General features: G+C 41.9%; 5 protein-coding genes across 5 annotated transcripts; 1 reads left to right on the forward strand and 4 right to left on the reverse strand.

Annotated features, from left to right (window-relative positions):
- Positions 1-482: 482 nt before the first annotated feature.
- LOC108030987 (uncharacterized) lies at positions 483-1,226 on the reverse strand. Its single transcript, XM_017104187.3, has 3 exons — positions 977-1,226; positions 753-921; positions 483-680 (listed from the first exon to the last, which is right to left on the reverse strand). Exons 1-3 carry the CDS (start codon positions 1,190-1,192, stop codon positions 562-564), a joined length of 504 nt encoding a protein of 167 aa, XP_016959676.1. The 5' UTR covers positions 1,193-1,226; the 3' UTR covers positions 483-561.
- A 3,874-nt stretch (positions 1,227-5,100) lies between these two features.
- On the reverse strand, positions 5,101-18,693 carry LOC108032151 (methionine--tRNA ligase, mitochondrial). The gene is made up of 6 exons (XM_017105996.3): positions 18,508-18,693; positions 18,159-18,439; positions 17,347-17,769; positions 16,921-17,185; positions 7,518-7,715; positions 5,101-6,681 (listed from the first exon to the last, which is right to left on the reverse strand). Exons 1-6 carry the CDS (start codon positions 18,599-18,601, stop codon positions 6,221-6,223), a joined length of 1,722 nt encoding a protein of 573 aa, XP_016961485.1. The 5' UTR covers positions 18,602-18,693; the 3' UTR covers positions 5,101-6,220.
- On the forward strand, positions 14,004-14,792 carry LOC108032152 (uncharacterized). Its single transcript, XM_044095619.2, has 3 exons — positions 14,004-14,320; positions 14,396-14,564; positions 14,624-14,792. Exons 1-3 carry the CDS (start codon positions 14,117-14,119, stop codon positions 14,710-14,712), a joined length of 462 nt encoding a protein of 153 aa, XP_043951554.1. The 5' UTR covers positions 14,004-14,116; the 3' UTR covers positions 14,713-14,792.
- A 64-nt stretch (positions 18,694-18,757) lies between the features above and the next one.
- On the reverse strand, positions 18,758-19,879 carry LOC108031252 (uncharacterized). Its single transcript, XM_017104491.3, has one exon. It carries the CDS (start codon positions 19,797-19,799, stop codon positions 18,927-18,929), a length of 873 nt encoding a protein of 290 aa, XP_016959980.1. The 5' UTR covers positions 19,800-19,879; the 3' UTR covers positions 18,758-18,926.
- Positions 19,880-20,088: 209 nt separating this feature from the next.
- LOC108031433 (uncharacterized) lies at positions 20,089-21,070 on the reverse strand. Its single transcript, XM_017104845.3, has 2 exons — positions 20,957-21,070; positions 20,089-20,901 (listed from the first exon to the last, which is right to left on the reverse strand). Exons 1-2 carry the CDS (start codon positions 21,038-21,040, stop codon positions 20,173-20,175), a joined length of 813 nt encoding a protein of 270 aa, XP_016960334.1. The 5' UTR covers positions 21,041-21,070; the 3' UTR covers positions 20,089-20,172.
- Positions 21,071-21,109: the final 39 nt, after the last annotated feature.

The raw sequence follows: 21,109 nt of genomic DNA on the forward strand, positions 1-21,109 counted from the left end.
TAAATGAAGGGAGCAGTATACTGCCCACTTATACTGCCCACTTTTCTCTCACGGGTCATATGTTAAGTATGGCTTGCAATTATTTTCAGGTTCAATGAATGAAACTGAGCTCAGAGAAACCCAAACCGCTGTTGATTAGGTGGGATCAATCACTGATAGCCAAAAGAACCCAACCTACTATAATATGTTGAAAAAATAATAAAAAAAATATATATTTTGGGATTGGTAAATGCTGATAAGAATACACTAAAATTTTTATTTGAGGGCAATACTGTTAAGGGATATATTTTATGCTGCTAATAGAACTTTTACCAGCTACCTGAAAACATACTCCAGACAATTTTGTCCTTTCGTGATAGTATAATCAAATGCGCATTATATTTTGTAAATATATGTGCACTCCCTTAATACTTTTATTTTGTTTTATACTAAAATTAATTCCCAACTCTGGCAAACAAATTCACCCTTAATAGAGTGTAAGGTAAAGGTATTACGTTGATTGCTTTATTGCATGGAAGTGAATATTCAATTGTAAATATTGAATGAAACTTTGTAAATCCCTTACTTTGTCCTCTCTCCATAAAAAGGTGGCGAACCTTCTGTAGTAGGGACAATCCCTCTCTGTTTCTGGGCTATGAACATATGGTGCTTCACCGTGGCTCTGGTCTTTGGTAGTCCGTCTGTGAAAAGGCACAATAGTGAGCCCAGATCAGATCTTAGGCTAACCCGTAGGAGATCCCGTTCCTACTCACATGGTGCACTGTGGCACAGCTGCACTCCGTTGAGAATCAAAGAGGTCAGCTTGGGCAACTCAGTGGTGACATTGATGAACCGCACCCAAACCTGAGCCGGCTCTCCGTTCATAATATTCGCCGCGGCCTCCTCCTTGCTGGGATAGGTGACCAGAGGGCTTACAAACAGCTGTAAGAGAATGGATATGGATATTGTAGGTTTGGCGATATGAATGCCGGCTTACTTTGTGTATTCCTTGGATTTCGAATGTCGCCTGCCAGTTGTACATCAAATTTAAACTTGCTGATTTCGTCTTGGGGGCTGTGAAAATGCCTATAAAGGGGGATCCATCGTAGTCCCTGGCGTATCTGAAGTGATTGTCGCAATAGTGTTGGGGTACGAGTACACCCAGAGCTGGGCTCAGGCAAAGAATCAGGAAGGCCAGCGCAGTGCTAGACATTTTCAGACCGATGATGATCAAGTCCGAGCAGTGACTGCTGGGAAAGCTCTGGTTCATTATGTGCTCGAGCAACCTTATCAGCCTTATCACTAAAGTGCACACCAAGAAGAGGAATACACATACAGGAATTAAATACATATTTAAAGTATAAGGCAAACCACTTTTTTAAAAACCGACAAGAACAAGCATTAAAAAACCACAGTATTTTGGAATTTCTAGGTAAATGGGGACTTTTTTAAGAACAAGAAAAAATTCCTTGGCTACGTTATTTACTTAAGAGTAGAAATTTCTTTTTCCTCATAATTCCTATAAATGATTGGGGAAGTTTGCATTTTAGCTCCTATCGATTTGCTGGATGAAAGTGGCGAAACTAAAATTTGGAACAGGGCCGAAAGACACAAAAACCTGTAGCCAGCCAAGCACAGGTATTTTTGAAGGCGAATTTCATTTTCCTGCTCTCATCTGTTGCCTGTCTTCGCCTTTGTCTACGGTGAAATTACATTTTCCATTTTCCTCCCCTGGGGCCTTTGTGTGCGGCTGTTGTTCATAAATCTAGCATTGTCATGCAAAAGTGCAGCAAATTAATTTGTCCTACTTATCAACGGTGTGCTACCCAACGTCCTTCAAGACGAGACTTTATGTGTCCTGGGGAACCTTAAAATCAGCTTGCGGTGCTGGTCAGCTTGAGTGGCCACTTTCCAGGTCATAAAACCAGGCAAATGAGTACCCTCTGGAGCCCTGGCAAGGATAGCGATCCATGGTCATTGACTGCGATGCAAAATCCACTCGAAGCGCATTCGGTTGTTGACATCCCCAATATAAGTTATCAACATGAGACCCAAACACTTACGCCCGCCCACACAACCGACGGCACTAAGCTACTTTTAATGTTTAGACACAAACACAAGGACGAGACACAAACACGTCCTGGCAAACAGCACACACAGATACACTTGCTCACACACACACACACACACAGAGCAAGGGTTTCGGGCATGAAGTTAATAAAAGTTCTACGACATTTTGACCTGGAAAATATTGCAAAAATAAAATGGCTGCCGGGCTGTTGCTTCAGCAGCGTTTTCCTTCGCCTTTCTCCCGCTCCTTTCTCCTTCGGCTCGCCGCAGGTTTTCCAGCTGTGGTTTTTCAGCTGCGCCGCCAGCCGCCAGAAAGTATGCTTTAAATAGTGGCATAGTAAAATATTTACTTTGGCGCAAAAAGGTTGCTGAAAACGTAAAATAGGGGGTTGCGGGGTGGGCATGGGGTTAAAAATAAACTCTGCAGCCCGGCAAAATGAAAAGCGAAGGCCGAACGGGTCTGGCAAAAAATTCATTAAAAGGGATAACGACTCACATAGTTACTTGGCACTGCGCTGCAGCTTGTTTCCCAGGATTAAGGATTCGGAATCGGGGTTCTTTACTGCACTTTAATTGCTCATTATGTGCGCACAAATCTAGGCCCAGACTACTTGGCAAACTTTGTTGCCATTTAAACAACAGCCGCATAAATCTGCTCTAATTAAATGCCCAATACGCTCGATTTAATTTCCACATTTAATTGCTTTAATTGGGGAATTACAACAACTGTTTTTGCTCTGCGGCCTTGGCCACGACTCGTTAAACACTTTTGAGTTTTGGCCTAATGAATTAGTTAAGCGGTATTCGCACATTTGCCATCATTATTGCATTTATCGGGTGAAAGCCATTGTGGTATTTGCAAATTTGAAAGCCAAAGGGTTCTCGATAGCTGCACAATCGGAAAATCCAATTAACCAACTGGGATGCACTGTGCGATCTGCCTTGGTCTTGGGCATCTAACTGGGACTTACTTTTTATATAACCAGAAAAAAGAGGTTATAAATTCATTAATTGGTTGTTAAATAGTATTACTAGGGGTTTTAAACTCTTTGTATTTGTGGCTAAAATCATTGCATTTTCATATTACAAATAGGGTGATTTCTTATTCTAACCGTTGTGAATACAAACTTTGTATTATATATAATTTTTTTTTAGATTAAATGCGACATGAGCAATAATCATTCATATTAATTCTTAGAATTCCCCGAGGATTGGCTTATCAATAATTCCAGTACTCGTTTATTGTTCTTGTCTTAATCGCCTATAAAGAAAATATAACTGCATCACGGAATATTTGTTTGCATTCTAGATTTGAATCGGCAGTTTTTGGGAATTTTGGTTATATAGTATGTTATATTCTGAATAACAAGAATTTAGAATGGTCCTATTCGAGTAAAATGTCTGTTTCGAACCTGACTTCTCGAGCGAAAGCAGGGGCAACCAAACGAAAATCAATTTGGTTGTCTTTGAGCTGCCCCATCGAAGCATCGAAACCGTGCTTAACTACAAGAAGGGGCGACTTGAAGCGCGGCTAACTCATTTACAATATTGCGCATACGCCACGTGGCCCGCGGGCAATTAAATTATGCATTGCCCGAGTGGCAAAGTGGAGAGTTGTGGCCGGCAGACGGCGCACAAAGCAACTTTGTAATTAATCGAAGTGCAACTGGGGTAGCAGCCAGCATCCAACATCCAGCATCCATGGGAACAACAGCCACTTTGGGCTCTGCGTTCGAGTTTAAGCAGCATTTAAAGTGAATCATTAACCTTATTACCTGACTTCGCCCCGTCCCAGCTTGCATAATTTCATTTAAAATGCAAACTTAACAACTTTTTACAAGTCGAGCATGTTAATGCGCTTGTTTATGCTGCCCCGTTCGCTCTGCTCTGTGTTTTTCTCTTATCCCACTGCTGTCTTATTAACGTCAACTTAATTTACCTGCACTATAAATTTAATTTCACCCGGTCGGATATTAAATTATGGGCGGCAGATTGAAGGGTATGCGCCGCTGCAAAGGAAAGTTGCTTAAATGTAATTTAAGTTGTCTTATAATGCGGCTGGCGTAGTACTAGTCGCTAGTCAGAAAACAGCTACTAGTACTCTTTCTTTTCCAACTAAATTCTTTAATCTCGTCTGAAAGTGTAATTTAAGATTTTTACTTCCATTTATAAATACCACAGTCAGGTCTTGCAAATATTCTATGAGCCCCAACAATAGCTGCTCCAATTTCCTCTTTATGCATCTTTTCGCTCCTTAATTGGCAGACAGGGTAGTGTGTTACCTCGAATATCGATTCCAATGCCAACCGAGATGTGGGCCAATTACCAGATTTCCTGGCGGACAATGCAGCAAGCCCTTCCACTAATTGCCCTATCCGTCTGGTTGTCTGCTTGTCGGATATATATTTCATGTGTTAGCTTCTCGGGCCCATTGTAAAGTGTCTGCATCAACATGTACATCCGCATCAGCGCAGCATCCGCATCCACATCAGCATCAGCCTCCGCATCTCCTCAACTTCAGCAACTGCACTGCAAATTGCAAGTTAACTGGGCCCAAAAGCCCGCACATTTTGGCGTCCTAATTGCCAAGCTGGGCCACATCGAGTGGGGAGTGTAGAGGGTTAAGCGGTGGTCTACGGCAGAATGGAGTTAAATTGTTGTTTACCTGCAGCTGATGGCGGCGGTAATGCCTGCAATTTACGTGCAATCAACAGAAAGCAGGGATGGAAAGTATCTTTTAATCTTTTAATAGATTAAAAATATAATAACACATGATATTATTTTTTAAGCTTGAACACCATTTTGCAAAGTCTTAGCAAATCGGAAAAAAATACAAAACAGAATAAGTTATTGGTAAATTATTTTACAATTAAAAAATAATAAACATTAAAATACGAATGAAAAAAATCGAATATAATGTATAAAGATCCTGTACTTCTGCTATACAAGAACTATATCTGTTAAAACATCTTTTATTTTTTGTAATGGAAAACATTTTGAATTTTCCTCTTAAATTAATGTAACAAAAATCTAATTTAAAATACGAAGTACACTTTTTAAACATTTGACTTTAAGATAATGAAATTCCTCCTGTTTTGTCGCTTTACAAACGATTTAAAAATCTATTTATAGGTTTTAAGAGAATCTTAAAAATACCTAAACAGGTGCAACTCCCTTGGCTTTTGCATCACCCAAGCGGAAAACCGCAAGCTCTTGGCCACTGATTCTCGACTTCTGGGCTTGACTTGATTGATGCCGTGTGCGAACTTCGAGGGGAAATCGTAATTAAACTATTTCCACGGAGCGGATCTGGCGCTGGCTGGCGGGTAATCTAATCAGCTTTGTCTGCTCCTCTGGGCCAGCCAGCCACGGACTCTAATGGCTGCACTTGACTCGGCCCTCAGCCACTCCACTCCCATATGCACTCCCACTTAAATCGAGGGCCACATGCTCATTTATTTTGATTACCCAGCTCGTGGGGCATTTACATGGTGTGCTTACTTTTCTCCACTGCTTGTTTTTTTTTTTTTGGGCTGGACGGGGAAATTAAAATAAATTAACAAATAAAAGTCTGGCCTCATGTTCGGCTTGGCAGCTTGGCGGCTTGGCGGCCTGGCCTCAACCTGTTTGCCAATTGAAGGCCATAAATAACGCCCCATCCTTGCCACCTGATGCTGACTTCAATTACGCGTAATAAATTACAAAGGAATATGAGACAGCGACGCTGCTGACGGCACTGCTTTTTCCTTCCTGCACATAATTAAGTGGATTTTAATGAGACTGCGAAGTGGGAGCCCGGGGACCGGAGTTAGCCGAGTTGTGCGCCCTGCGTTTTCGAATGCCTGCACTGGCTTACAAAGGTTATTGGCCAAAATGTAACCAAACGTATTTGCTTAATTCGAAATATAGTATTTTTTTAAACAATTGTGGTTGTTTTGCTCTAATAAATGCATACAAATTAGTTCTTTGAATAGCAGATACATCTTGGAAGTTATTTTACGGCTTAAGTAGAACAAAATCTGTTAGTTATAAAAATTTAGAAAATTTAATTATGGTACATCTGTAGTTTCTTTGCCAGAAAAAAATGACTTATTGCCGCCCATTGTTAAGCCCTCGCAATGAACAAATGTCGCCGGTGGCTTGGCTTTGGAATCAGTTTATTACGGCTACTTCAGGACAATGTTTCGCGGCACTCCTTCTTCTTCGATTTGCTCCGCTTGGCTGGCTGCGGCTTCTGCTCCTCCTTCTCCTTCTCCTCGAGAATCCGCTGGAAGAGCAGCGCACTGGTCTGCCCGTCCAATTGACGGCTCCCGGCGAGATCCGCGGGGCTGGTGGCAAAACTCTGGGCCAAGTGATTCCAGCCACGTTGTGCGGTGGGCACGCTCAGCTTATCGAGCAGCCGCGTGGCCAGCTGGGGAATTATGGGCTGCAGCACAATGCCGCAGAGCCGCAGCGCGTCCATTGTCATGGCGATTATGGTCTCCAAACGGGGCGCGTTGCCATCCGGGGCGCCCGCCTTCAGCGTCCAGGGTTTGGAGCTCTCGAAGAAGTTGTTGGCCGCATGCAGAGCCGCCATCGCAGTGTCGGCCACCAAGTGGAAGTGATTGCACTCGTAGTGCGACGCGCATCGCTCTGCAAAATACGAAACATTCAAGCACTTGAAAAATTATTTTAAAAAAACTAAATAGCTAAAATGAGTTAGAATTTAGTTTTTTCTACATTTTATTAGTTTAAAACCCATTTTAGTCTGGAGCTTTAAGACAAGACTAATTTATATTATTTGTTTTAATATATATGTGTATCCTGTTGAGTCAAACCTATATTATCAGAAATATTAAATACAAATTGCTTTACATTTCAAAAAAATAAAGTTAAAAAAGGATCCGACTATTTTTAACTGGGACTTTTGTGTTTTTTTTTCAAAAAAAACTGACAGTTTTTATAAGTTTAAATTAAATTTTCACTTAAGTGCCTGCATTTAATTTAATTTTTTATAATGCACAAAAAATACTTTCTTAAAAGTTTACTTTTTATGTGGTCTTCTACTTAAAATGCTGATATATATTTTTAATTCTTTGAAAATACGATCAACCCTATATAAATAAAATTAAATTTAATTTTGTTTAAATCTCCTTAAGTTTCCCGCTCTTCTATACCACATTTAGGAACAAATTTCTTCAAGTGCACAAAATACAATATAGAAAATGATGGCTTCACTTGGCGCACTTAAAGCCATAAGCTCGCTGGCTTGGCCACACTCTCGAGTGCACTTGCCGCTCGGAGATTGGCCGGAAGTGCTTCGGGCAGATGCGGATGCGGATGCAAACGCAAATGCAGATTATAAACCATCTCTATCTCCATCTCCAGCTCGAGATGGCGCCTCTTCAGCTCGAGCCTGGCTGCTTAAATATTAAAATGACAAAGCTGACTCCATGCTTGCACTCCACTTTCCATTCCAATCCACTCACCTGACAGCTGCAGAAGCGATTCCTGCAGGCGTTTGGCCGCATCCAGGCTCTGGAGGAGATCCGCCAAGTGCTCGGCACTGCCTGATGGATAGATTTGGCCGGGATTCAGCGACTTGGCACAGGCACGTGATAGCAGATTGCCCAGGGTGTCCGCCAGCTCCGAGTTGAGGATGCGCTGCGCCTTCACGTGGCTGTAGTCTGTAGTGAGCAAACCAGAAGAGACAACTTGTCAGTTTGAACCAGGAAGAGCTGTACAAAAAGCGACAGCTGCGCCCAAACAATCAACTTATATAAAGAAAAATTAGGTTTGCCCATTATGGACTTCGTAAGAATGTCCGAAGGTCCGCATATTTAACAATAACTATATTATACAATCATAATCAATTTGAGTAAGTTTTCCATTTTAATCATAAACTGAATAGAGTTTAAGTAGGTATTCGAAGAAAATGAATTTGATACTTAAATGTTTAAATGCTTAGCTGAATTAAGGAATTTTTAATCATAATAAGAAAAACGGTTAAAAGTGACATATTTCTCTAAAGCCGGTTAAATTAGCCGTTTTTACACATTTTTATTAATTATTTTTTCGTTAACTTACATCAACTGCGTTAACGGATACTGAAGGAATACAAAATGTCAGCTCAAGCTGGACCACCTGGCGGATGAGTGATATTTTCATCTCCCATTTAACTTGCCTTTGGCTGGGCATTAACTGCTTACAAATTCACCGTATGCCCGGCCGCCCATTAAGGGGATTAGCACGGCGGAAACAGAGTCCGAGGAGTCAGGAGTTCCTGTCCTTCGAGCAAAGCCGGTTAAGATACAATCCGGATAACTTAACAACAACAAGGCGAGCCAGGGCAGGCCAAGGCAAGGCAAGGAGTTCTCCCCGTTTTCCATTCGCCCCACAAAATGGTGATTCAGGTGGCTTTACGGGAGCAAAGCTGAACACGAAAGGATTTAAGCTGCGCTAATAGTTGCAAAATCTTCGCCCAAAGGGAAATTGAACTGAATGAGGGAGATAGTTTGCGGGATAAAAGAGTGCCCCGGTGAGGTTGATTCCAGCATAATACGTATAATGATGTGTTCGCCGGGGGAAACTTGAGAAAATGAAGTAGACAAGTAGTGCATTTAGTTAATCCACTTTGCGGAACACTTCAAACAGAACAAATCGGTGTACTACTTCTTGTAATTAACATGATTCTCTTGATTTAAAAAATAGGTATGTTTTGGTATATACTAGAAAAATATTATGTATTGAAATAACCACATAAAAAGGCATTTATTACATGAACTCAACTTGGATCCCTATTCAAGGGCCGTCACTAAAAGTGTCTAAAAAAATTAGGCTTATTAAAGTGGTAAAGACCTTTTTAAGAAAAGAAACTATTTTATGTTGATGCCAGAAAAACAAATGATCTATAGAATCAGACACACTAAAAACGTATTCGCTATATAAACTTAGCTTGGGGCCTTTTTCAAGGACACATACAAGAATATGTATCTAAAATGTTAAGTCCAATAAAATATTTTCGGTATATACTAGAAAAAATATATTACATTTATACGTCCACACTAAAAACGGATGTAATATATGACCTCAAGTTAAAGCCTTTTTCAAGGTCCCTCACTTATTTGTAATTAAAAATTAAGGCCATTAAAAGGGCATTACCTGTCAATTGCTAATGGGACCACAAAATACAGCGCAATGGCATCTGCAGCCTGTTGGTAATTAAAACGGGCAGTGCCTGCTAAGACAATAATCGGCTAATGGCTGCTGGCAGGTAATTATTGTTGCTCGAAATTCCGAAATGTTGATGATCAGATTTCGGAAAGAAAATAAAACCAGAGAGGAACAACAATTCCCACAGCAAATACATTTCGTTGCTGCACTCTCAACTTGCTTCCATTTCACCTGGGCTGCCAATTGAGGTTTCCTCTGGCTGCTTTCTCTCTGGGGAAATACAACTGCCAAAAAGTGTTGCCTGAAACATTAATTTGTTGCGCAACTAGAAGAAATGCAGCAGAAAGTTTCTCACCCGCCCAAAAAGGCAAAAGTCCGCTTGTCAACCGAAATTCAAATGAAAGAGTGTCGAGTTGAGTTGCGTTGAATTCACGTGCACATACGTATACGTACGTTGGTTTCCCCGAATCAAATTCATGCCAAGTCACTTGGCATGTGGAAAATGGGAATTGTTATAGGAATTGCAGCTACCTTGTAGTTCTAGAATTTTAATAACAATGTTGTATGCTTGTACTGATTTTTATAGTTTTTGTAGTAAGCATAGAATGGGTGACACTAGAGAACTTCAAGAATTAGTCATCTTCTCTTTAAAGGCATTAGGAAAAATTAATTTAAGTATTTTGTCCTCTCTCTTTTTTAAGTAAAAGTGCTCTCAAAATCAGGATTGAAGTGTGCTAGACTTGGGTTTTTGAGTGGGTTATGGATCAGTTCGAAAGGAAAGCGTTACCTAAATCAATCACGATTCAAACTATAATCAAGCTCTTTAAAAGAACTATATAAATCAAGAACAATTTACTCTTAAAAACGATTATTTTACTTTTATCGAGACTTGGAACTGTTTTCTCTCGGCGTATTTAATAAAAAAAAAATAAAACAAGAAGTTAATACTATTTTTAAAACAGAATACTGCTGAACTTGCTCTTATAACCAAACCAATAATATATTTCCTAATATATAGATACATTTAAAATTCGGAAACCAATCAGCTAGGGTAACCATAAAATCCTATGGCCTTCGATTAGCTAACTGAACCGTTCGGCAGGCTTTTCATTTTGAATGCATTGAATTTTGATGGCTTCGCCAACGTTTGCCTGCCGTTGGCCAGAAATGCAATGTGAATTGCATCAAACTTTATTAGCGGAGGAGCTGCCACCTCGCTCCCCACCATCGACTGCCAATCGAGTATTGCTTTCTAATGAAAACGTTCCAAGGGGCCCCGCAACACGTGTTGTATTTTGTATGTGGCATTACCTGCCGGGGCTCAAGTCCGGAGAAAAGTCCGGGCAACTCTTAACTGCTTACGTGAGCAACTACAAATTGTGGAAAAAGGCAAAAAACAAAAGTTGCTGACGGCACGAGGAAGCCGTGTACAACACTTGCCACCGACTTTAAGCACGCTGCACATGTTGCCACGTGACCAAAGTGGGCGGAGGTGCAAGTCGCCAGGAGCAGGAGGAAGTACCTCTCCCCTCCTCCGACAAAGGGAGGTGCTCTTCCTGTAGTAATATAAATAATACTTTTTTACGTGCCCCAAGAGCTGCACTTCGAATGCGGGCTGTTACCTGTTTGGCTGCACCTTAAATAACTTGAATAACTTGTCGCTGCTCCGCTTTGGCCATCGCCTGCAGGAAACTTTGACACCATTTTGCCCTGCTGCCCTGTTGCCCTGCTGTCCCTGTTTTTCAACAGCACAACTTGGCTTTAAGTGCAGGGGATGGCCCATCAAATATTTAACAAGCCCCTCTGCAATCGGAGACAGACCGACGGAGGTGTCAGGCAAATTTGCCCGGGCACACGGGGCGTATGGGTTATGTGCCAAACACACTAATTTCTTGCCTGCCCTTCAGCAGAATCAGTTGGCGGATCGGATAGACAGGCCTGGAAAAGGGTGATACATATGGGGTTAAATAAACATTCAAGGGGTCAGGGGGTTAAGTCTGGCAGAAGGGTCGGTATCATGCGAGAGTTTAGCAATTGCTTGTGCAGATAAACAGGAACTTTGCAATTTCAAATAACTATTGGTTATAAAAGGGCATTTTCTTCATGAGATATATATTACATCAAATTTAAAACTAATTGAGTTCTGAAATTCCAAGCAATTAAAGCATAAGATTTTCAGAAAAAATCCAAATAATATACATATATATATATATAGAAATTCCATGAAAGTTATTTCCTTTTCATTCATTCATTCTTATTTTTACCCTTAATTAAGAGCTATATTTTTCTTAGTAGCAGCATATTTTAAATTTTATGGTTTTACACACTTAAAGAGGCACTATGACTATATTTACCAATCATAAAAAATATTTTGTCAAGCATATAAAAATTTCTTTGAAAGTTATTTCAATTTTATCCATTCATCTTTATTTTTAATATTTAATTTGTGAGCTGGATTTTTTTCTGAGTAAAAACCTTTCTGAAAGATAAGCCCTTACGATTTTGTACACTAAAAGGGAGTTATAAAACTTTATTCAGAAGCTGCGTCGCTGTCAAAACAAAAATCTTACCATTTTTTTACAATCTAATTCATAAAATATGCAAGGGTATCCGAATTTCGGTTTGCCAAAGTTAATTTCCGTTTTCTTTCCATTAAAATATGTAGGCTCCAAACTTCTTACGATCATTCTTAGTTTTAACTCAGCGCCTGGAGGTACTCTTAAAATGTCGGTCGTGTTCTTTTCAATTCTTTTTCTATTTCTTAACTCTGGCCTGGCTGTAATTATACCGTATGCGAATTGCGATCAATACTTTTCTTACAAAATTGTTAACGACGGAAAGAATTTCATAGGCGTTTTCACGGCAAATAAGGCACACCTAACGGAATTTTACTGGGAGGCAAGGTTTTCATCCATTGGCCTTGGTTTGGTAATTATGGGCTACGCTAAGTAATACCAAAGGCTGTATTCCGTGTTTCTTTTAGGACGAAGTCGGGATCCTCAGGCCTTATCCCTCCGAAGAAGAGCTCCAATTAACGATTTCTTATGGATTCCTTGCTCAGATGTACGTAAAGTTCATTAACATTGTCAACGAACTGCCCCTGTTGACTCATTTCGCACTTAATAATGAAACCCTGTGCACCAACGCGAAATGTGAGTAAATATTATGAAATATTTAGGTGTGTGATAAAAGGCAGAATGTCCCTCACATAATGATTCGACAGATGCACCTCCCTCGACTACTGTACGTGTGGCACGGAAATATCGGCTGGATCGACCTAAAGTCAATTTCAATTAATTCACCTGACTAATAGGAAATACAAGTAAAAACTTGGAATATGAAATATTTGATTACATATTACAACTCCAAAGATAGCCCTAAGCTATTGGAATTTCATTGCATAGTACTTTAATCTTAACTTTATTTTACTGCTTAGATAAAGACAATGTCTTATTCCAATTGTAAAACAATGTTTATAAGCTTATAAAAAAATTATTTCAATAAAAAAAGCCATACTTAAAAACCATTTCCGGTCCTATATCTTAATTTAATTTTATTTATTTGAATTATTCAATCTATTTGTTCTGATTACTCTTTCTTTAGTAATCTACAAATACACATACAAAACCCTGGGATCAAGACATGTTTATAGTTGCAAAATCACTATTTACATTTCATTTTCGCGAATAGGTCCTCAAAAAATGTCAGTAAATCCGACCGCAATGTTAGTCCTCCACCTATTTTGACTTTGGATAGCCCTGGAATGTGTGCAAGGCGGATGGATTTAGCCCATTCAAAATTTCCCTGAGTTTAATTTCGCCTTCGATGTCTATGGGGGGAATCCTTTTGGTCTTTTCACGGCACCCAAAACAGGCGTTTCACAATTTTATTAGACGGTAGAATTCATTTTTGACGGCTGTGACGTCCCTTTTTTCACAAGAATGGTATTTCCGCCTACGAGCCATATTTCAACGAGAGTGTGAGCAACAACCAAATGGAGAATGACTCGCCTGCTCCAATGTTTGCAGGTTTCAACGGGAAAAAACATAAATCCATTGCTACCCAGACTCTTCAAATGCTAAATGAAAAAATGCTGTGCAGCACAGAGTTACGAAGAAAAAAAGGACTGTCTAATCCTTAAATTATCTAAAGATAAACTTTTTGTCAGATCTGAGTTTTTATGTTTATCTGTGCTATTCCCTATATAATCGAAACTGTTCTGCACGTCGAATAAACCCTAAAATCTATAATTATCTTACGAATACCACAAAAGTATTTAGCTGAGATAATATTTATTCTACATATTCTATAACTAATTTTACAGACTGCACAGATACAAATAAAACTACTTCCTAACGAATACATAAGAGAATTAAAACTAATTATTACTACTTAAGAAGAAACTTCAAAAAACTGAACTGTAATAAACGATAGCTTATCAATATGAGCCCGATTAATTAATTAATGCTTACGAAACATTGTGACAAAGTGCACTTACTTATATATTAATGTGTATTTACTTTTCTTATCAATACTTTTAAGTTCAACTTTATTTTGACCTCCCATACACTGACACCAAAATCACAATAAAGACAATAAGAACCTGTTACTAATAGGAAAAACTGAGTGCAGATTAACTTTAACATTAGGCACTTTAAAATGAATTATCAATGTAAAAATATGGAGTTCAAGAAAATTAAAATATTATAAGTGGGCAGTTCCCAAGGCTTCTTTTACTACTACTTTTTGGAGGAAAATAAACATTATCGAAATGAATATACTTGAGTCGTGATGTGAGTTCGCTTATCAGTCGTTCTTTAAAACGACCTATAAATACATTGGTACATTCCATTCCGAGTATAAAGTCGGCGCAAAATAAAATATTTGTCATTCGTCCTAGATCATCATCAGCGTTATGGGTGCCGCATTTTGGTTTTGCTTCATGGCGTCCCTGATCTCGGTCATCGCCGTGAATCATCCGACTCACAATTGCCATAATTATTTTACATATTTTACTCCGAACGGGGGGGCAACGTTCATAGGCGTTTTTACGGCACACAGGAATGACCTCAGAACATTCTACTGGGAGGCGAAATTCACGGCACACGGCGTCAATGTGGTATGTATTTAAAATACTCGGTACTCGATTAAGGAAGCAGATCCAATCAACCTAAACTGTTCTGATTTTCTTCAGGATCAAGTTGATTATCTCAATCCGTATCCCAGCAATGAAGAGTGTTATGCCAACGTCAGAAAGGGACTTGCCGCTCAGATGTACGTGAACTTTTTTAACATTACGAACGAGCTGCCCATGCTGACTGAATTTAAGCTCAATGGAGTGATGCTGTGCCGAAACCAGAAGTGTACGTACAAATAGATATTTTAAAGAGCGATCACTGATCCCAAAATAATCTTGCCACAGACCATCCACCCACTACCACAACTCGCGTTGCCCGCCGACTGACTGTCGATGAAATACGCAGGGCCTGGGTGTATAGGAAAAATAGCTAAATACAGAGACGCGAATTAAAATCATATTCCAGTGAATACCTCTCTGACAGCAATAAACATTATTAAAAATGGTTTTGATACCAGAGAATTTTAATTACTAATCGTACGTCATGTACCTTACTATTTTTGCTGGTATTTTGAACTCTGAATCATCAGTACCATCTACGAGAGGCAACCTCTCAGAAATGTTAATAAAGGCATTTTTGGGAATTGGCAGCGTTTATAAATGCGGACACATATAGCGAAATTAATAATGTGTGTTATCAGTAAAGCCCGGAAGCAATGAGTCATACTTCCCTTTGCTAGGAATTACCGGATTCATTATAAATGATAAGCCCAAACAAGAATTTAAAGCTTATTAAGCTTAAGAATCGGGAGCAGATTGAGGAGATATGTTAACAATCCCGAAGTTAAAGCAAACTTATAGGTACCCGGTAATTAGGCTAAAGGTAGTGCAAGGGAGATGGAGATAGGCATGCAGCAAATCGGCTTTTCCGAGATTTCAGACTTTATTTGCTTATAACTTTTTTATGAATGGTCCGATTCAAACAGTTTTTGGCAAGCAAATCGGTATTAATAAATGATAATATTGGCCATTTCACTTTTCTACGAGTAATGGGTATAAAAAATTCTTTTGACACGACTAACTCGAGCCTGTTAAAAGAATCAAACAACCTGTATATATACTGGGGTAAAGTTCAGAGGTTCATCTACTATTATGAAGAGAGGATCTTAAGAGGACAGTCAAGTCGAGCTTTTCAATTTGAAAGCAGGCAACAAAGATGTCCAAAGAGAGCAGCATAATCTTACAAAAGCGTTTTTCCATGCCACCAAACTTCCGGAAACTCTCATAACAGTCTGCAATGGCAAGTTTATGTATTCAAATTTTAAAATTGAGTGACGTCCCAAGGAAGCTGATTGCATCAGCACACCTCCCCTATTTGCATTTCCTGGGCAACTTTTTCTAACATGACCGCAGATGCTGGTGGTCCTTCGACCATTCCTGCTCCTCCACCAGCAGCTGTTATGTCCTTAAACACGAAATGCAATTTCTGTGTTGCGGAAGTTTGGCCTGTAATGAAAACTTGAGCATTTAATAATGATGTTGTCCCAGCAGCTCTGTGAAAAAGCGGATATCACCTTAGGCCACAAATCGAATTTGAAGCAAACCGTTTGATGGGAACCGAGTGATTTTCCACCTAATGGACGGCAGTCGCCTCAAATTAAAGTAAATTCGTCTGCCGCGTCGCGCATAAATCATTCACGGACCGAAAAATATGCAAAATGTGCGCGATGTCGAAGTTTTGTAATTTAATTATGCGACGCCGACGCACTGCACCAGTTCGCACATTTTTTGAGCCTCTTTTTTGCTTTTTTGGTTTCAATTTGCCGGGCAAATGCAATAAAAATGCAATTAAATTAGCCGCAAGGCAGCGGGCCATAAAAAAAATTAAAAAGAGAAACATCAACAAGCGCAAATTGAATAAAGCCAACGTGAAAAGCAGGCGGCTGTCTGGAAAATCCGTCGGAAAAGCAAAGTCAGCAATAATTGAAAATTAAATTTGAAGAGGGGGCGGCACGCCAGAAATTTATGCAAATGGAAAACCCGAAAAAGGTTGGCGAATCAATCAAAACGCATCCCCGTGACACCCAGCGAAGTGTGTTAATTGCTGTCGATAGCCCCGACCAATGCTAAATGTCATCATATCTGTCGGACAATTGATGAATTCCTGGCGGAAACTTCCCCCAAAACTGTTTTCCCCATACCCATACCCATAACCATTATGCAAATTCTGCAAGTTCGGAATACAAAACTTTCGAGGCAAATAAACAAAAGTCAGCGCTCGCCTTCGCCTTGGCCTGTTGGACCTCAAACTTTTGCCCAGTTCTCGACTTTGGGTTCCTTTTTCGGTTTGGCAGTTCGGGCATAAAATTGAAATGCAAATTAAAGCAGAGGTAACCATTGCCGTAAAACTAACGACGACAGATGGCCACTCACATGCGAGCCCTTCAAGGCAACCTCAACAGTTTCGGTTGATAATTTGATGGAAAAACTATTTGAATAACCGCAGGCAGGTCACTCCAGCCCACAATCCCTAACCCCGTGCCATTCCTCCCCCGCATTCCCATGGTGGCCACATGGCATTGCTGCCGCAAAGTGAACAAGCCACAGACATCAAAGGGATTTCGCGGTTTCGATTCACTCACTGCCATCGCTGTGGGCCACGCCCTCCCGCAGCAGGAAGTATCTCAGGCCCTCCATGGTGTACTGGCGGGCTGCCTGGGCGGGATCCACCACGTTGTGCTTGCTCTTCGACATCTTCTGCCCGTCGACGGTCCAGTGCGAGTGGACGAAGAGCTGTCCAGGCGGTTCCAGGCCAGCGGCCAGGAGGAAGGCGGGCCAGTAGATGCCGTGAAACTTGAGGATGTCCTTGCCGATCACCTGCTGCGTCGGTGGCCAATGGCCGGAGAACTAGACGGGGGATAAAAGGAAGTTGTTTAAATACATTTTAAAAGATAATATAAAAATATTTGATAAACTTAAAAAAAAGATTCTTCCCACTCCCGTATCTTCCCTTCTTTAAACCCTAAAAGTTCTGCAGATAGTCTCAAATTACTATTATTAATACGTACCCCCTCATTGGGATATCCCACAGAGCTGAGATAGTTGACCAGAGCATCCAGCCAGACGTAGACCGTCTGTGTATCATCATCCGGAACAGAAATGGCCCAGTGAACGCGGTTGGCAGGACGTGATACCGACACATCCGGCAGTGGTTCGCTGAGAGTGTCTAGCAAAATCTTTTCGAACTTGGCCGGCCGAATACGAGCCTCCTGTTTCACCCAGTGGCGCACATCGTCCTGGAATTGCGACAGACGGAACATGTAGTTTGTTTCCTCGGTCCACTCGACGGGATGCCCAGATTCCAGGGAGTAACGGCTGCCGGTGGACTTATCCAATCGCAGCTGGGAGTCGGTAAGGAAGGTTTCGTCGGACACGCAATACCAACCGCTGTACGCAGCCGAATAGATGTGGCCTCGTCCTTGGAGAGTGCGCTGGGGATTGAAGATACAATCGTATAAAATTAACTGCTTAATTTAACATGATTTATGATATCTATAAATTATTATCCGATTTAGGTTCAAATTATTTAAGGAGAACAATGAAATTTTTTTTTTTAATGCAATAAAAAATATTATGATTATACATATTATTATTATGCATTTTTTAAGGTTTAGAGTCAGGTAAGAAAAAATGTATTTAAAATTAAATGTATGGTTAAAGATGGAAGAAATGAGTATGGAGTAAGGATATTTCTCCCAGGTTGTTCAGTAATGTTTTAAGATACCTAAGATGAAAGCCCTTATGCAGAGGTGAACGATATTCAATGACATGGACTTTTAAGTTTGTTTAAGCGTTAGCACTTGTGTAATCTCAATCATACCCAGAAATGAGCAACTGCCCGCTTGTGCCGTTCCTCCGTGGTGCGGATGAAGTCCTCCGGCTGGATGCCGGCACTGCGGAACACCTCCCGGTATCGCTCCGATATATCATCGCAATATTTGGCCACGGGAATCCCGTGAAGCGCCGCCGCCTGTTGGATCTTTGTGCCATGCTCATCCGTTCCCGTGCAGAGGCGTACCTCCTTCTCCGGGTACCTTAATCTCTGGTAGCGACAGTGGGCATCGGCTATGACCGCCGAGTAGAGGTGACCAATGTGGGGAGCTATCCAAAAGTTGGAGTTCTATTCATTAAGAATATTTGGGAATTAACAAAGATAGAAGTGCGCTTACCTGCATTTACATAAAATATGGGAGTTGTCACGTAGTGCGAGCTGTTGTGGCGGGTTCCCAGATACCGGAGGCACTTAATTCTTCTTATAAGCATTGTTTTAGAGTTGTTTTTAATATAAAACTAAATAAAAATAGCCTCAACCATTTGCCGGTTGATTTTATAACATGAAACAGCTGTTCGAGCAGTGCTGCCCATCAGCCGGCTAACAGGGTGCCTAACAGTGACTGGTTAAAGCAATGTTAATTCAACAGTGCTTAGTGCTGTATCGGTTTTTTTAAATTTATCGGAGAAATTAAAACATAAAATTTATATAGGTTTATAGCTACAAATGCTCTAACTTTTAATAGACTAAACTAATAAAACCGAAAGCGAAACATAACAAAATATAGAAAATATCGACTGATCCCAGAGTTTGATGCTACATCTTAGCTGCGTCGCCGGCGAACTTTTCGGCCAACTTCCTTGGACCCCAGCGCACCTGCTGGCGGTGGGTCATCCGCCGCGACCTTTGGGCCTTCTGCTTGGCCTCCACCGCCGCACAGGCCGCCTTGTAAGCCGCCTGCTTGGTCTTCTCGAAGTCCGACTTGGCATCGGTCATCTGCCTGCCGAGGTTCTCCACCCGATGCTTGGCCGCCTCCAGGAGCTGCGTCTTCTCGGCCAGCTCCTGCTGCGCCCCACTGGCCACGTTCTCGATATTTGCCATATTGGCAGTGGCGGCCATCACGAGAGCCTTGAGCTGATTCAGCTGAGTCTGAGCCTCGTGGGCAGCGGCTGCGGCGGCATTGGCATTCGCCTGGGTATTCTGCAGCGATGAGGTCACCTCACTGACCACCGCATCCGCCTCGGCCATCTCCTGCTGCAGCTGTTCCACAATCTGCTGCTTGCCGGCCAAAGCCGCCTCCGCCGCTCGTGCGGATTGGGCTGCCTTGGCGGCCAGTTCGGCTTTGACCTGGGAGGCAGCCGCCTCGGCAGCTGCCATCTGGGAATCGCTGGCTGCTTTCGCCTCCAGTGCAGCCTTCTGGGCAATGTTCGAAGCCTTGGCCTTGGGATCTCCACGGCCAACGAGCCCTCCTCCGGTGCCCCCTGCGCATCCGACCTTCTTGTTGGATGTGTCCGTACATCCTCCTGATCCGCCTCCAGCTGCTTCTGCTCCCTCGACGCTGGCATCCCCGTACAAGCTGGACAGACAGTGCTTGGCATTCGGTTGGGCAGGTCGGTAGTGGAAGCTCTCCAGTCGGGGACACGCATGCAGGAGTAGCAGGACGATGAGCAGCGCTTTCGTGCCAGGCATATTCCGATCGAATATTTGGAAACCTCCGGCTCTGACTCCATTCGGAAAGCCTCATGTGACCGAGGAGATAACAATCTTTTGAATACCCAAATGTGGAAGTTTCGTTACTCTTGGCTTTTTATACTGGAAAAAACCTTTTTTTCGCAGATTACGCGTTTTTCCAACTCCTTATTTCAAAAACAACATTTTAAACAAAGCTTCTAAATTGAGAACAAACTATTGTTCCTCTCGATTATTTCCGCGATTTTAGTGCACTTTGATTAAAAACACGTCTTCATTTAATGACAACTAAAAATAAACTAAAATTCTGATCACCAATATATACAATTTATAAACCATACAATTTATGGTTTTATTATAATAATAATCTTTTCTAGCTTGAGGAGGACGCAGGACTGATCTCCCGTTGCTGCCTTTGGGCCTTCTGCTTGGCCTCCACTGCAGCACAAGCTGCTTTATAGGCCGCCTTCTTGGTCTTTTCGAAGTCCTGCCTGGCGGAGATCACTTGCCTGGTGATGCCCTCCACCCGCCGCTTGGCCGCCTCCAAAAGCTGCGACTTCTCCTCCAGCTCCATCTGGGCGCCATGGGCAAACGCTTCGATGTTGCTTAGCTGAGCGGTGGACTCTTTGACCAGGAGTCGCAGTTGATCTAACTGGAGCTTGGCATCGGAGACAGCCACTACGGCGGAATCGGCGTTCATCTGGGTGTTCTGCAGCGAGTTCTGGACCTCGTCCACCACCGCCTCCGACTCCTTTTGCTCCAGCTCCAGTTGCTCTAGGATCTGCTGTTTGCCGGCGAGCGCAGCCTCTGCTGCTCGAGCCGCTTGGACGGCCTTGTCGGCCAGTTCCAGTTTTACTTGCATCGAGGCCGCCTCTCCGGCGGCCACCTGGGCGTCATTGGCAGCCTTTGCATCCTGGGCGGCCTTCATTGCAATGCTGGAGGCTTTGCTTTTGGCATCCTTCTGGTTGATCCCGCAAGATCTTTGGGCTCCCTCGCATCCTGATGCGTCGGGTGCTCCTCCTCCGCTTGGTACTCCTGCGATCTCCCTTTTCTCACTACTTGGCTCATATAACCAAGCCAAGTCCGCACCTTTGTTGGACACCTATGGTTAAAAAGGATAGTTTGAAGAAAGCTTGGTTTGAGGGATTACGACCCACCTTTTCAGTTGGCATGGCTAGATGGCTCCGGGAAACGCAAGCAATGTTGAGCAGGATAAGGCACATTGCCTGGCAATAGAGCATACTCTCGATTTCCGGACTTGACAGGCATATCCGTCCGACTGACAGTCGGAAAAATGCCCGAGACTACGG

This window comes from Drosophila biarmipes, chromosome 3R, assembly GCF_025231255.1.
Source record: "Drosophila biarmipes strain raj3 chromosome 3R, RU_DBia_V1.1, whole genome shotgun sequence".
Lineage (NCBI taxonomy): Eukaryota > Metazoa > Arthropoda > Insecta > Diptera > Drosophilidae > Drosophila > Drosophila biarmipes.